This window comes from Leucoraja erinacea, chromosome 1, assembly GCF_028641065.1.
Source record: "Leucoraja erinacea ecotype New England chromosome 1, Leri_hhj_1, whole genome shotgun sequence".
NCBI lineage: Eukaryota > Metazoa > Chordata > Chondrichthyes > Rajiformes > Rajidae > Leucoraja > Leucoraja erinaceus.
In genome coordinates this window covers 49,439,736-49,454,711 of record NC_073377.1, presented here as the reverse complement: position 1 = coordinate 49,454,711, position 14,976 = coordinate 49,439,736, and the positions used below count along the sequence as shown (strand labels likewise).

At 39.7% G+C, this 14,976-nt stretch overlaps 1 protein-coding gene across 1 annotated transcript in view; it reads right to left on the bottom strand.

Moving 5' to 3' along the window:
- The window catches only part of mtrex (Mtr4 exosome RNA helicase), a 90,111-nt gene that overhangs the window by 25,886 nt on the left and 49,249 nt on the right, over nucleotides 1–14,976 (bottom strand). The window contains exons 15-19 of the mRNA XM_055634473.1: nucleotides 14,503–14,628; nucleotides 10,959–11,109; nucleotides 4,526–4,698; nucleotides 2,189–2,257; nucleotides 1,046–1,168 (exon numbers count right to left, since the gene is read on the bottom strand). Coding sequence (XP_055490448.1) covers nucleotides 1,046–1,168; nucleotides 2,189–2,257; nucleotides 4,526–4,698; nucleotides 10,959–11,109; nucleotides 14,503–14,628 — 642 coding nt within the window. The remainder of the gene's footprint in view (nucleotides 1–1,045; nucleotides 1,169–2,188; nucleotides 2,258–4,525; nucleotides 4,699–10,958; nucleotides 11,110–14,502; nucleotides 14,629–14,976) is intronic.

Below are 14,976 nucleotides of genomic sequence, written 5' to 3'. Positions count from 1 at the left end.
CGATTACTGTGTGCAGCGTGGTGGAGATGGCATCCTCTGTAGAGCGGTTGGGGCGATAGGCAAACTGTAGGGGGTCTAACGATGAGGGGAGGCTGACAATTTTCTATCCATGTCAACACCATACACCCAATACCACGTGCTCTAATTTTAGTCACCAGTCTCCCGTGCGGGACCTTATCAAAGGCTTTCTGAAAGTCTAGATACACTACATCCACTGGCACCCCTTCATCCATTTTACTTGTCACATCCTCAAAAAATTCCAGAAGATTCGTCAAGCATGATTTTCCTTTCACAACTCCATGTTGACTTGGACTTTACGATTTTTAAACCTCGGTAACTTTTACAATGTACTATCGATCGGAACGAAACTTGTTGCACTCGCAGCACAGGAGAACGGTGAGTGAGCTGATGAAAAATCGTAGCGTGTCGCGTACCATTTTTGCGCAAATAGAAAAAACTGCGCAAACTGGAAGAGCACAAGTCTGAGTTTTAGTTATGTATAGATTGACGTTCCACTGACTGGCTTGCGCAACAAATGCTTTTCACTACGCATGGTACAGATGACAATAAACTAAACTCAAGTGCCGTGCTGAAAATTATATGTACAACGTCAACAGCACCGTCCTCATCAACCTTTTTGGTCACATCTTCAAAAAAACTCAGATTTGTGAGCCATGACCTCCAACGTTCTAATCAGTTTGTTTTCTCTATGGACATACACTTTTAATACAACATAAATTATGTCACTATAGTGTTTACTTTGATTTCAATGCCATAAATTAATTTTGGTGTAAATTAATTTGAGCAGCGTCTTGAAGGGAGAATATTCAGAATTGATACTTTGACCCTGACCTTTTGCAAACATTTTGGATACTTATACATAATTATCAACATTTTGCTGGCAAATACGAGGACTGGAATCAAATGTCCAGAGATCAAGATTTTGCATTTAAAATTTGTCACTAATACATCATCCAGACTAAATAACAAAGTGGGAATGGTTTCAGCAGTACTGAAGTGAACTGCAATCCACACACCTGCATCTCTCTCCTTTTTCTCCTGGCTTTGCCGGCTTAGCTGCTTCCGAAGCTGCAAGCTTCACACTGTCTTTACTGCAATGCAATAAAGCTTCTACCACATACAATGGATCCAACTCCCCAGTGTTAGGCTATGAAAATAAAAGTAATAACAATGTAAATCACAGTTCAACATTTTTTTCCAATATATTTATTTGTGTATATTTTATATTATAGACATCCAAAAGAAATTAAACATTTGAAAAAAATAACTACCTTGTTTTTTCCCTAAACCAACATTTTAAAACCCATTAAAAATGGGTTGAAGTGTTTGAGATGTCCCAGATGCAGATTTAGAAGCGATTGGGCAATGGGGGGGGGGGGGGGGGGGGGGGGGGGGGGGGAGGGAGCAAGATAGAATTGAGGTATTCGGAAATCATTGAATTTCTGGAGTCATTGGAAGTCCGAGCCTCACGGTTCACTGAAGTTTTGAAAAGCAAACAGTTTCACAAGTTTCTAATCATTCAGTAAAGTGATTCTGAGTGACTCCTGGTACGAGTTGTATTGACATGCTTTTTTTCCCCATCTTATACACAGCAGAAGACACAAATCATTGTAGGAGAGGGAAAACTCAAGCAAAAGATGTAAAAATGCTCTGGCTGACCTTTCAACTGGATGTTAGCCAAATTTAAACAATCTGGTAAACATATGAGGGGTCCTCTCTGTATTACATTGTACTAATTAAGAAGTAGCTCTCAACCACCGATGTTCAGTGCAGCAATTGAAACAAAGTAGATAGACCATAAAACTATGGCAGTTCATCAGGTTCAGTATGTGGCCAGATGGGCAACTTTCCAGACTATTGCATGTTATTCTCTTAATATCCCAACACACATAACTCATTTGATTTTTGCAGTTGTTACACAGCACTGTAATAAATTTTCCTGTTAACCCAGGAAAAAAAGGCAAGTAAAAACGGATCAATCACCAAACACATCAAGTACAAGTTGCAGCCCTTTGGCTTTAAATGCCATAAAGTAATCACAGATAAGCACATACTATTTATTTCAAATTATCCCATTTTTCAGTTTAATATCTATGTGTATTCAAATCATCAATGTTTTCAAGAAGTGCAGTTGGTAATAAAATACTATTTAAAACACTTTCCATACCTTGACATTAGATTTTTTATTGAAATTTATCACAACTCCCCAACCAAAATCATCATCGTCATTTTTTACCTGAAAGATAGAAGATGCATTTATTTACTCAAAAGCAGATTTCTAAATATCTTCGGATACTTGTGAAATCAAAAGTAACATATTATTTACAAATTGTAAACCAGGTTTTAAAACATACAAGTGTAATCAATGTTCAACTCCTAGAAGCAATTTTAATTGAGAAATGTCATGAGAAAATCCACTGCTACATTATTGCAAAATTTTTATTGGAGAAAGGCTATCTTTGTGTTAAACACCTTACAATATATTTCCTTCTACATGCTATTTTATTTTTTGTATTTTAATTCACTTTAATTAAATAATGCTTGCAAAGAGAAAAACATTGAATACTCTTCAAACCGAAATGAATTTAGCACAGTGGTGTTTTAGAAGATCTGGGCAAAGCAATCCACTGATCTCCTGATCTCCAAGTTTAGTTTAATTTATTATTGTCACGTGTACCAAGCAAAGTACAGTAAAAAGCTTTTGATTGCGTGTTATCCAGTCAAAGAAAAGACTATATATATGATGAAAATCAAGCCGCCCACAGCGCACAAATGACCGCATTTAGTGCAAGATAAAGTCCAATTAAAGATAGTTCGATGGTCTCCAATGAGGCAAGATGAGAGGCCAGGTCTGCACTCTAGCTGATTAGAGGACCGTTCAATTGCCTGGTAAAAGGTGGAAGAAAATGTCCCTGAATCTGAAGGTATGGGTTTTCACACTTCAGTACCTCTTGCCTAATGAGAGAGTAGGAGTGACTGGAGTGAAACGCGTCCTTAAATATGCTGGCAGTCTTGCGAGCCAATGTGAAGTGTTTATGGGGTCAGTGGAAGAAAGTTTGTTTTGCATGATGGTGCACAAATCTGCAATTTCTTGTGGTCTTGCCTGGAGCTGTTCCCAAACCATTCTGTGATGCATCACAATAAAATGCTTACTACGGTGCATTTGTAAAGGTTGGGGACATGCTGAACTTCCTAACCCTTCTAAGGAAGTAGAGGCATGGGTGTGCTTTCTTGGCCGGAGCTTCGATATGGCCGGACCAGGGCAAATTGTTGGTGATATTTATTCCTAGGAACTTGAAGCTTTTGACCATCTCTACTTCTGTGCCTATTGGAGTATGTTGCTGCTCGACTTCCTGAAGTCAATCACAATCTCCTTAGTCTTGCTGCCATTGAGAGAGAGGTTCTTGTCTTGGCACTAGGTTACGTTCGCAATCTTCATTGGAGCTACAATGGAGGCATCGTCTGCGAACTTGTAGATTGAGATAGATAAGTATTTGGCCGTACATGGGTGTTTAAGGAATATAGTAGGAGGCTGAGCACGCATCCTTGCAGGGCACCAATGTTGAGAATTATTGTAAAGGACGATTTGTCACCACCCCTCACTGATTGTGGTCTGTAGGTCAAGAAGTAGAGGGTTCAGTTGCAGAATGGAGTGCTGATTCCGATGAACTTGTTTGGGGCAATGGTATTGAAAGTAGAGCTATAGTCGATAAATAAAAAGTCTGTGGTCGGTATCCTTCCAGGTGTTCTAGGGATGAGTGTGGGGTCAGAGATGGTATCAGCCATGGAAAGACCCAAATTGCTGGAGTAACTCTGCGGGATTTATGGAAGCATCTATGGAGAGAATGAATGAATGGGTGGTGTTTCAGGTCGAGACCCTTTTTCAGACAGAAAGTTATAGGAAAGGAAAATGAGAGAGATAGACAATGGCGTAAAGAGATATAGAATAAATGAATGATATGCAAAAAAGTAACAATGTTAAAGGAAACAGACCATTGTCAGCTGTTTGATAGGTGAGAAGGATAAGCTAGTGTGCATGGGGTGGGGGAGGGATGGAGAAAGAGTGAATGCAGGGGTTACTTGAAGCTGTGGACCTGTCCTATCCATCATCTTTGACATTCAATGTCTCCCCACTGGCACAAAATAGCTGCAATGTGAAACATCAACAACATGCACTGCTCATTCACCAACACTTCTTCAACAAGATACATAAAACCAGAACCATATCACATAGAAAGAAAAGGACAGTGGGTGCTTAGAAGCTTTATTACTCTACAGGTAGACAAAAATGCTGGAGAAACTGCGGGTGAGGCAGCATTTATGGTGCGAAGGAATAGGTGATGTTTTGGGTCGAGACCCTTCGTCAGACTTGTTCCAGCATCTGCAGTTCTTTCTTAAATATTTATTACTCTACATCTAACTTTAGACTTGTCAAATCTAGCTCCATGTGCAATGATGAGACTGCCTCAGTGTCGTTGGCTAAATAATGATGATACAAGCATACCTTAACAAGTCTGCCTGGCTGGAGAAAGGGGAGGCAGTACTTTGGTTTGTGTAAATATTCTTCAATTTCTTTACCCAGCTTAGCCAGCTGCTGCCGTATTTTGTAGTAAGCAACAACATTTTCCTCATTGGGAATTTCAATTTCATTGTACTGCCCTTCCAGAACCTTCACCTCTGTAAAAATACATCACATATTGGGTTATATACATATATATATATAAAAAGATACCATCTTTACACAACAAGCATTAATGATGAAGGGATTAAATGAATAATCTATTACTCCATAAAATGGTTAAGCCCGTCCCACTTTCCCGAGTTACTCACGAATTCTCCCGAGTTTTCCCCTTGATTCAAACTTGGAGATGCCAGCCGTAGGTACTCGGCGCTATTTTTCTTACTCGTGGACATTTTTCAACATGCTGAAAAAACGTCTCGACTTGCCTGATGCCCCGAGTATCTACGGCTGGCATTACGAGCTGCTACGAAATATCTACGGACTCCTACGGACATTCTCCGAGTTTGAATCAAGGCAAAAACGCGGGAGAATTCGTGAGTAACTCGGAAAAGGTGACAGGGGCTTTAGTATGATGTGGCATTCCTTCCACTTAATTGGATGATATTTGGACGTTTGGTTGGGGAAGGGGAAGTGGAATGTTGAACCTTAGATATGCAAAATGTAAATGAAACATTTTTACAGCAGCTGGAGTACGTCAGCAGTAAAGAAGAATATAAAGATTCAACGTTCATTTTTGTTCTGTATCGAGTGAAGTTACTGAAATATAGTTTGCAGCTTCACCCTTATAGCGAGTGACAAACTATTTCATTACGCTCCTAATGTTGGTTATTATATATGTTGCAAATTATATGTTAGCTCAAGAGATTCTCCAAATACATACCAAGGCAAAATGACTGTTGATTTCACAAACACTACTACTTTGAACCAAGATGGCCAAATCTGAACCATGGGAAAATATACTCAAGCATCATACCAAACGAATTACTGAAGCAATAAGATCCAAACTACAGGGACCTGTGAGCATCAGAGTTTTCACCTCCCCAAGCATTTATCCCATTTCAAATATATGATGGAGAAAGTTGTATTGGCAAATACCCCAAAATGCCAACAGCAATTTGGGTGTAAATATTTATTCTCTAAAGCTGATGTTCAATATACCTTTCTGGTTTACATGTAGAAAACCTAAAAGCTCTTGGGGAAAAATACACCATACAGTTATTACAACCACCTATCCTCAAAAATAGTTGTAATGAGCTGTAATGCAGTTATCGTGCTGGATATTACGTTGCAGTGCTGATTTATTATGGTGCTCTTGATCCTCCAGTCTAAATAGTTATAGGTATGTATCCAATATACTTTAAACACATTGAGTATTGCTTTGTCAATAATCTGATGTAAATGTCACCTGTACATTGGCCTCATGCAAGCACTGTCAGTGCAGAGAGGCTCTCTGTGAGCAAAATGGGTGAATAGAGTCAAAACTTAGTGCTGAGATGTACAGCTCATGCTACACCATGTCAAGCATTGTAAACATGGGCCACTATTGAGACCTGGCAGCACCTGCCCACGTTCTGACAGACAATTTGCATTCTTTCTCTCAACATTTCTTGTTGTACGAGATGGAAGCTGTGGTCTCCTGTCTCTTTAACTTGCCTGCACATTTCCCTATCCCAGAGATTTCTGTACTAATAAGCTCAAACACAGCCGCTAGCTGCACTACACGCCTGGACTACTCAACAGCAGGCTTCACAGGGAGCCTCTCCATACTGATCCATGTGGCAATTAATTACTGGATTTGAGCCATGTTCTTGGCACAGCAAAGTGCAGCAACACAGAAGGCAGGATCCCTAAGATCCCTCAGTACAGCAGCTCGAGGCAATGAGTTCACATCAGGTCCCAGCATAGACACATCAACGGTAATGCAACTTTTTTCCCCTCTAGGCACGAAAAACTTGCACTGCATGTTTAATAGTTTCAAGGTGGGCCATGGAGAAAATCTAGATCAAAAATTACCATTCACTAAATGTGCACTCTACCTCTATGACAAAACTTATAGACTTAACTCTGGACATCTTTGAATGCAGATCCACTGTCCAGGTTAACTTGTTAAAAGTCCACTCATAGGAAAAGTCACTGAGAACCTTTTGAATGCTCACTCACCCAGTTCCACCATATACATTGGGGAACTTGTTTGCAGTTCACCTGTAGCTAAATAGAAATAATCATATTCTTCTAGCCTACTTTTTCAAATATCATTAATGGCTGCTTGGATTTCCCTCCACTACAATGGAGGGAACTACTGGCTATGAGAGAACTATATACTCGGTATATTAGATTAAACGCATGAACTAAATCCATCCTCGATACATTACCTTAAAAGCCAACCTAACAATAAAATCTTCCAGAATGAACAAATAAAAATGTTCCAATCTATGACTATCTTTGAGCTCTGATACAAAACTACCTGGATATATCTCAAGTGATAATGAGATTCTCCTTTTTTCTATGTCTCTAGTTCTGTTCACCAACTATGTGGTATTAAAAAACGTGCAGAAATTGAAATCATCAATTATGAGGAAACTCAAGAATATGGATATTGCTTCTTTTACTTTCCAAACCTTTAAATTCTGCTATTGATCTATGGCAAATCGTTCCAAATGAACACATTCTTATAAACGTCTTGGTATAGTTGTTTAACTATTTGTAGATTGTGCAGTTAAGAGAGTAAAAAGCCATTGGCGCAAACATTCCTTAATCCAGCTGGCATGTCCGCTGGCAGCATAAACTGTCCACTAAAACTGTTAATGTAAAGTTTATGGCAAATCACAAATTACATCACAACAATTTCATAAACTAAAAAAACAAAATAATCAATAACTCATCCACTGGAACTGAAGATGGAGACTGATCTTGGGCTTAATTTTGCTGTAAAGCCAAGCAGCAAACTTACATCTCAAAGCAGCAGTGCAACATTGGCTGACTATTCACTGCCTTCAGAAGAGGCTCACCAAGCTGCTCAATTTTATCAAACTACCATGAATAACAAAATTGGGCTTCTGCAATTCAAAGGACAAGTCCTTTGTATTTCACAGGGCAATAAAGACAACAATAAGTGCAGTGTGAAGAATGACCATCGTCTTTCAGTCCGAAGAAAGGTCCCAACCCAAAACATAATCTGTCCACTCAATGCTGCCTGACTCGCTGATGTACTCCAGCACTTGGGGTTTTACAATAAATGCTGATGTTGGCAGGAAGAACGAGTCAAAATAAAAAAAAATCAAAAAAAAAAAATCTGAGAAATAAATTATATTGAGATTAAGTGGGAAGTAAGCTTTACTTAAAAGCAATCTGCTGGAATTGGGACTACACTTCATCGAAGGTTATACAGATCAGGTAAAATGTTGTTTTATTATTAATCACATCTTGCTTTAATAGTTGAAAGCAATTTAATATTGAAATCAATTTTGAATATTTTGTTCTGTGCACGCGAAGGTTGCACAATGCACTAGGTTTCTGCTTTTTATTATTTCATAATTTATCTCTAATGGTTACATGATGCTCCCCAGGAAGCATTGTACTGTGAACTATTGTTTATACTCCTCAGGGTTTCACTTCAGACATTAACTTGGCCTCCACTTGTCAGAATAATGACGCATGCAGTAAATTATTCACTTTTAAGGACTGATTTACTAGCTCTATACAAACGTGTACAACATTACTAGACTGCTAACTTTCACTACATTACTTACTCTCCCTGAACCAAAGTGTAATTATATTCTTAAAGATGGTGAGTGAACATATTTATAATAGTGGGACTGGGGACGGTGATGGGGGTGATGAGGCGGAGAGGGGAGGCAGCCCATAATCAAAAATAACTTGGTATTGATTGATAGCTATTAAACATCTACTCTGGTGGTAACAGGGATTCAAATTACCGTAAGAACAAAAGATTATATTTAAGGACACAAAATGCTGGAGTAACTCAGCAGGTCAAGCAGCACCTCTGGAGAACATGGATAGGTGATATTTTGAGTCGGGACCTTTCTTCAGTTTTATATTATATTGCTATTTTGAAAGTAATCTAATTCATCAATGTTTATTTAACATTAAAATTTTAAAAATGATTTTAGGATAAGGGTATGAAAATATAATCAATAAATTGCCTTAGGTATTGATGGTACATTATTTTACTTTAATACATTTTTAAAAATTCGCTAAAAATAGATGAACAAATGCAAAAAGACAGGTGATCCAGTAATTGGATAATTATGTTTAATTTTACTTACACATCATATCTTATGACGCCACTTATTACTGGCTGCAATTAATGAGAGCGCTGTTACTCCCCGCTTACTGTTATGCAACTGAAATTGATTTCACACGCAAGTAAATCGATGCATCATATTTTTGGAATATTGGGATCTCTCTGGAGCAGAGATCACCTGTACAGATATAACCTGGTTGCAGCTAAACTTAAGGGAGAATAATATCCTTGCAGGATTGTTTGCTTGTGATGCCCAGGAGGGTGCAAACTTGTGAGGCAGTAGGGCGGGATCCAAAATGACAGTATAGCAGCTAGGGAGACCGATTTGTTTAAAGAAAATTGGGGATGCTCAGATGAAGACAGGAGAAGCACAAGAAGGTCAGTATGCTGAACTACATTTATATGAATCCAAACTGCCGCACAGGTCAGATGGTTGATCTGAGAGCATGGGATTATGACATTATTGGAATCACATTAAGGTGGTTAATTGTAGGACAGGAGTGACAGCTTAATGTTGCAGGGTACAGAACTTTCAGGTGTCACATAAGGGGATGTGAAAGAGGAGGGGATGTTCCACTGCTGATTAGGCATGGCATTAAGGCAGCACTCAGGGAGGATATTCTGCAGTGAATGTAGCTTTAAGGGTAGATGTTAGGTATATGGGGGTAATCACTACGATGGGGTTATAAGCATTCCAATAAGCAGCAAGAATTAGAAGGACTGATATATATGCAGGTTACAGAAGAATTAAAAGCAACAGCCTTATAGTCATGGGGAATTTTAACTCTCCCAATTTTGATTAGAATGTCTGAATGCAGATGGCTCAAATGTGATGGAATTCAGAACATTCATTCAAGATGGCCTTTTGTAGAGACCATATCTAAAGATATGAGGATGGGCGAGTGATGGAAGTGTCCATGGAGGCACCCTTTGGGAACAGTGACCATAGTTTGGTGCGCTTCAAGGTAGTCATGGAAAAAGATAAGTTTGGCCTCATGTTTGGCCTTAAACTGGAGGAAGAAGGATTTCAATTGCACGTCAGAACTGTTGAAAGTAGTTTTTCAGGAACTACCGGAAAGAAAACAACATTCATTGTGGACCTTTGCGTAAAAATTAATTCTAACACACATGCCAAGGCACTAAAACCAAATCTTAATTGGTTTGAAGCTCTGGAGCTTCGACAGCCGGTTGTCATAAACCCCAAGCAGAACCAGCTGTCGGAATTCCTCTTGACTCTGAATTTGCTGACATCACATTCAAAACCAATTAAACATATTAAACTAATCATATTATTGAGGACAAAAACTTAATTCCAAATATATAAATGGACTGAAACTCCCCCCATCCTGCAGCCAATGCTGTACAATGAAATACTCTAACGGAGCCTGTACCCAGTCTATTAGAATTGTGACTGCTAAGAAATGGAGGAATCCAACATAACAATTCATAAGTGGCCTTCATGGTAGGGTGATCCAGAAGATTAGGATGCATGGGATCTATGGTGACTTGGTATTTTGGATTCAGAACTGGCTTATCCTTGTGGTGGAAGGGTGTTATTTCTGGCTGGTGATCTGTGACCAGTGGCGCTCCACATGCATCAGCAATGTTTCACATCTCAACATTTTTTTCTCTTAAATAGAATCCTAAATTTCCTGGAATTTGATGGTATTTCCTGAAAATGTCAAAAATGCTTCCTGCGTGCTATTTGTAGTTTTTTTTTTGCGGGCACACGTTAACAACACAAAGAATAAGGCAAAACAGATCTATGTAGCTACATCATATCTGCCTGCTTCTGTTACTCACTTGTAATACAGTGTTATGCAAGGCAGCTTTCGTTGTCTTTGTTTTTTCAACCTGCTCTCATGTGTCTCAGTCTCTGCTCTCTCTCCCTCCCTCACTTCGTCCCTCCCTCCTGTGCAGTTCTTAAAAGTTGTTCTAAAAGTAACGACATTTCGTTCAGACCGTAAGGTCTGAATGACAAATAAAGGATCTAATTCTAATTCATTAAACATTCCCAATATGGATCTCCCACAAAAGAAGTTGTGCAGAACTAAAATATGTACTTTATTAGTTATGCCAATTTTTATCCTATCACAAAAGGCAATTTATCTGTTGATATAACCTAATTATTAAGAAAATAATGGTCCTTACTTTCCACCACCCCAGGGATTGCTTTGTAATTCTGGAATTGGTAGAAGGACTTCTCCAACATATATTCAGGATTAATCTCTTCAACACGAAGCAGGTTCAAAACCATGTTATAGGTCAGATGAAAAGCACTGTTTAGAGGATCAGCTGAACCCTGCAAAACGAAAAATTAAATTGTTAAAACAAGAAATTCAGTTGAGAGTCCTCTTTCAAAGCAGACTTGCTTAGAAAGATGGCACAAGTATCTCAAAAGAAATTGCTCCTCAATATATGACGACAAATAAATTTTTATTAGCGTTGTCACCTTCACATTTGACGGAAACATTCCTTGTAGCTTAGCTTCAACTCCTACCTTATGAATGAGTGAGGAGTTCTGCAAATAAAAGGTTAAGCAATGTGCGTTTGGTTTCCCCAGTGCAGAGGAGCCACATCACAAGCACAGCTACTTTCCTACAACTATCAGGTTTTTTAAACTAACGTACAACAACAGAACAATGTACTCACCTCTTGCACTGCCAAAGATGTTTTTATATCAAATTATGTTTTGCACTAATGTATTTTTCTTGCAATCATTATTTCTTTTTACAATCTTGCAGAATTTATTGGCAATTTATGTACAGGTATAATTTATGCTTTTCCAGTGTCTTGAGTCTATGCAAATGTTATACTGCTGCTTTCAAGATTTTCATTGTAGCTGTATCTCACCATACTTGTGCATATGATAATAAACTTGTCTGAAGTTGAACTGTTGGTGCCCGAAAATTGGAAACAGTCAATGTGGCAGAGGCCATAAAAGGTGTCACACATATAAATGGGAAGGGTGTGATCGAGAGGAGAAAGAACATAGTCAAGGTAGGGAGAAATAAGCTCCATGAGACAAGAGCAGGTTGAAACAATGAAATCCCAGATAGCCCTACTTGAGGAGAAGGTAAAGTGAGTTGTCTGAGCTAGGGGTGTTTATGCTGGATGCAATGGGGAGAAGGTCAAGGAACTATGGACCCTCTGTGAGATACTGGCCTGATGGGGTCATGATCCAACTGGAAGGAAAAATAGAGAGAGTACAGAGGAGATTTACTAGAATGTTGCCTGGGTTTCAGCAATTAAGTTAGAGAGAAAGGTTGAACAAGTTAGGTCTTTATTCTTTGGAGCGCAGAAGGTTAAGGGGGGACTTGATAGAGGTCTTTAAAATTATGAGAGGGATAGACAGAGTTGACGTGGATAAGCTTTTTCCATTGAGATTAGGGAAGATTCAAACACGAGGACATGATTTGAGAATTAAGGGACAGAAGTTTAGGGGTAACATGAGGGGGAACTTCTTTACTCAGAGAGTGGTAGCTGTGTGGAATGAGCTTCCAGTGGAAGTGGTGGAGGCAGATTCGATTTTATCATTTAAAAATAAATTGGGTAGGTATAAGGACGGGAAGGGAATTGAGGGTTATGGTCTGAGTGCAGGTAGATGGGACTAGGTGAGAGTAAGTGTTTGGCACGGACTAGAAGTGCTGAGATGGCCTGTTTCCGTGCTGTAATTGCTATATGGTTATAAAAGGAATCATTTAAAAAAAGAAAATGTCAGGAAACCAACTACAAACCATGTGTTTCCGATTTCAAATTATTATCAGTGAAAGGAGGATGTAAACGGTTCATTATTCTTGCCTGGGATCAACGCTCCAACCACAGCCTGCGGATTTCACCATCGAGGAGCTCGCGGTCTCGGGTAGAGACCGATGTCGGGAAGCTCCAAACGACGCAGAAGGTTTCGACCAGCCCCGACCCGGGGTCACATTGCTCTGGCGCGGGGGAGCTGAGATCCACCCTATGCAGGAGCTTGATCGCCCCGACGTGAGGGCCCAAACGCCGCCGGCTACGGGAGCCAAGATCGCCCAGTCAACGGAAGGCTCAAGGCCCCCGACCGCGGGAGAACAAAGAAGGGAAGAGATTGAATTTTTTTTAACGCTTTCGATCACAGTGAGGAATGTGGAAGAGTCACTGTGGTGGGTGTTTATGTTAAAATGTATTTTGTGTATCTGTTGCTTTGTATTGGTATGACTGTATGGCAAATGAAATTCCTCATATGTTGCAAAACATACCTGGCTAATAAAGTATTATTATGATTCTGAAGAACAATTTTAAAGATTGCTACAAAGCTATGAATCAACTCAAAATTAATATGATCCAGGGAAATTTGGAATTAAAAACAGCTTAAGGCTATAGTTCAAACCATACACAGAGCAAACTCAACCGAATGTAAACCTGTTAATGATTTTTGCAGGAGTTCCGTACAGTTCACCAACAAAACTATAATTATACAAGGCGGTAGGGATCAGGTTTTGGCAAACATACAATGTTTTCCAAATTGCTGTTTAGCTGTAACATTCATGACTAGTTTTGATTTCAAAGCCAAAATGAAAACAGTCTTCCCCAGAGACCAACACTTATAAGCATAGTGGATAGCTGATACATAATGTCAAAGATGTTCCAGAGATTTCACACAATTTCGTGGAGACCCTATTCCAAGAAATTACTGAGAACTGTGTATGGCTGTCCCTGGGAGAAGAAAGCAAAACACAAATAATTTAAGTAATTTATCAGTATAAATATGCCACAGAACAGCATCTGTTGCCATATTTCAACAAACTTTGTAGTCTAAATACACGATTGAACTAAAGAGTGAGTTAGTTTAATGCTTTTATTGGCTCACAAGACAGACACTAGTCACTTACCAAAATAAACCATTACATCAACGTGAATAACAATCAATTTTTTTTTGTCATTGTAGAAGGCAAAACTGCAAGATACAGTTTTTATAGTATCGGAAACTATACAACCCAGAAATATAATGGAACTACTAGACCAAGTGCAGACCCGTTGGGTCTGTTCCCGCAACGCGCGTTTGCAAGGGGGGGCGGCCTGACATCATCACGCAACGGCACACGCTAGGCATACGCCGTCAAAACGCTGCACACGACATCGAGACGCTGCATACGCCCGTCGAGATGCTGCATACGCCCTCAATGCGCCTGCGGGCCGACAGGCCGCTGACGCGGGGGGGGGGGGGGGGGGGGGAGTGAAGGAGTGCCGGGCGGCAGCAACGAAAATCGCTAGCGAAATGTGAAAAATGTCGCCCCGGCGCAGTTGGGGGCTATGGGCGAGTGGTGGAATATTGCGTTGGGGGAACGGGTTGCGTTGGGGGAACGGGTGAGTGGTGGAATATTGTGTTGGGGAACGGGTTGCATTGGGGGACCAGGCCTCCCGTGGGGGCTGTGGGTGAGTGGTCGAATATTGCGTTGGGGGACCAGGCCTCCTGTGTGACAGGGCCCACTTAGTTTAGTATCATATGCTGCCTTTATCACTCTTCCTTATGAAGGCGTATTTTTCAAAATTCTCTATACAATCATTACCTTAAAGTGAATAGGAAAATATGAGATTGTTAATTATCCCTTAATTAAAACTGACTATATGATCAAAAATTAAAACTGACTATGATCAAAAATGCAAAATCGTCACAAATATTAACCAGTCTTTAAATTATAATTTTTTCAATCGTTACCTTTAACAGCTGTTTTCCTATTGTTGGGCTCATCTTTTCATCTACCATGAGAATAACAATTCCTCTTTCATCCATGCCACGCCTACCAGCTCGACCAGACATCTGAATGTATTCCCCAGAAGAAATCTGCAATTTGAAAAGAGAAATCATTGGACAATGATTTTGAAAGGAATCCACTACTGGAAGGTGGATCAACATTTGAACAAAATAGTTGACAAAAGTAAAGAGATCAGAATGGTTCAGCTTTGGTGCCATTGTCTCATAGCTCTACTGACTACGGTCAGTGCTGTTTGTGTGGAACATGTATGTTCTCCCCATGACCAAATGGGTTTCCATCTTGTCAACCAGTGTCCTCCCACATTTTAGAAATGTGCTTGTAGGTTAAATGCCTGCTGTAAATTGCTTCTATTGTAGGTGAATAAAGGGAAAATTACAAAGGAGTGATGGGTATGCAAGAGTTAAAGAGAAATGGGA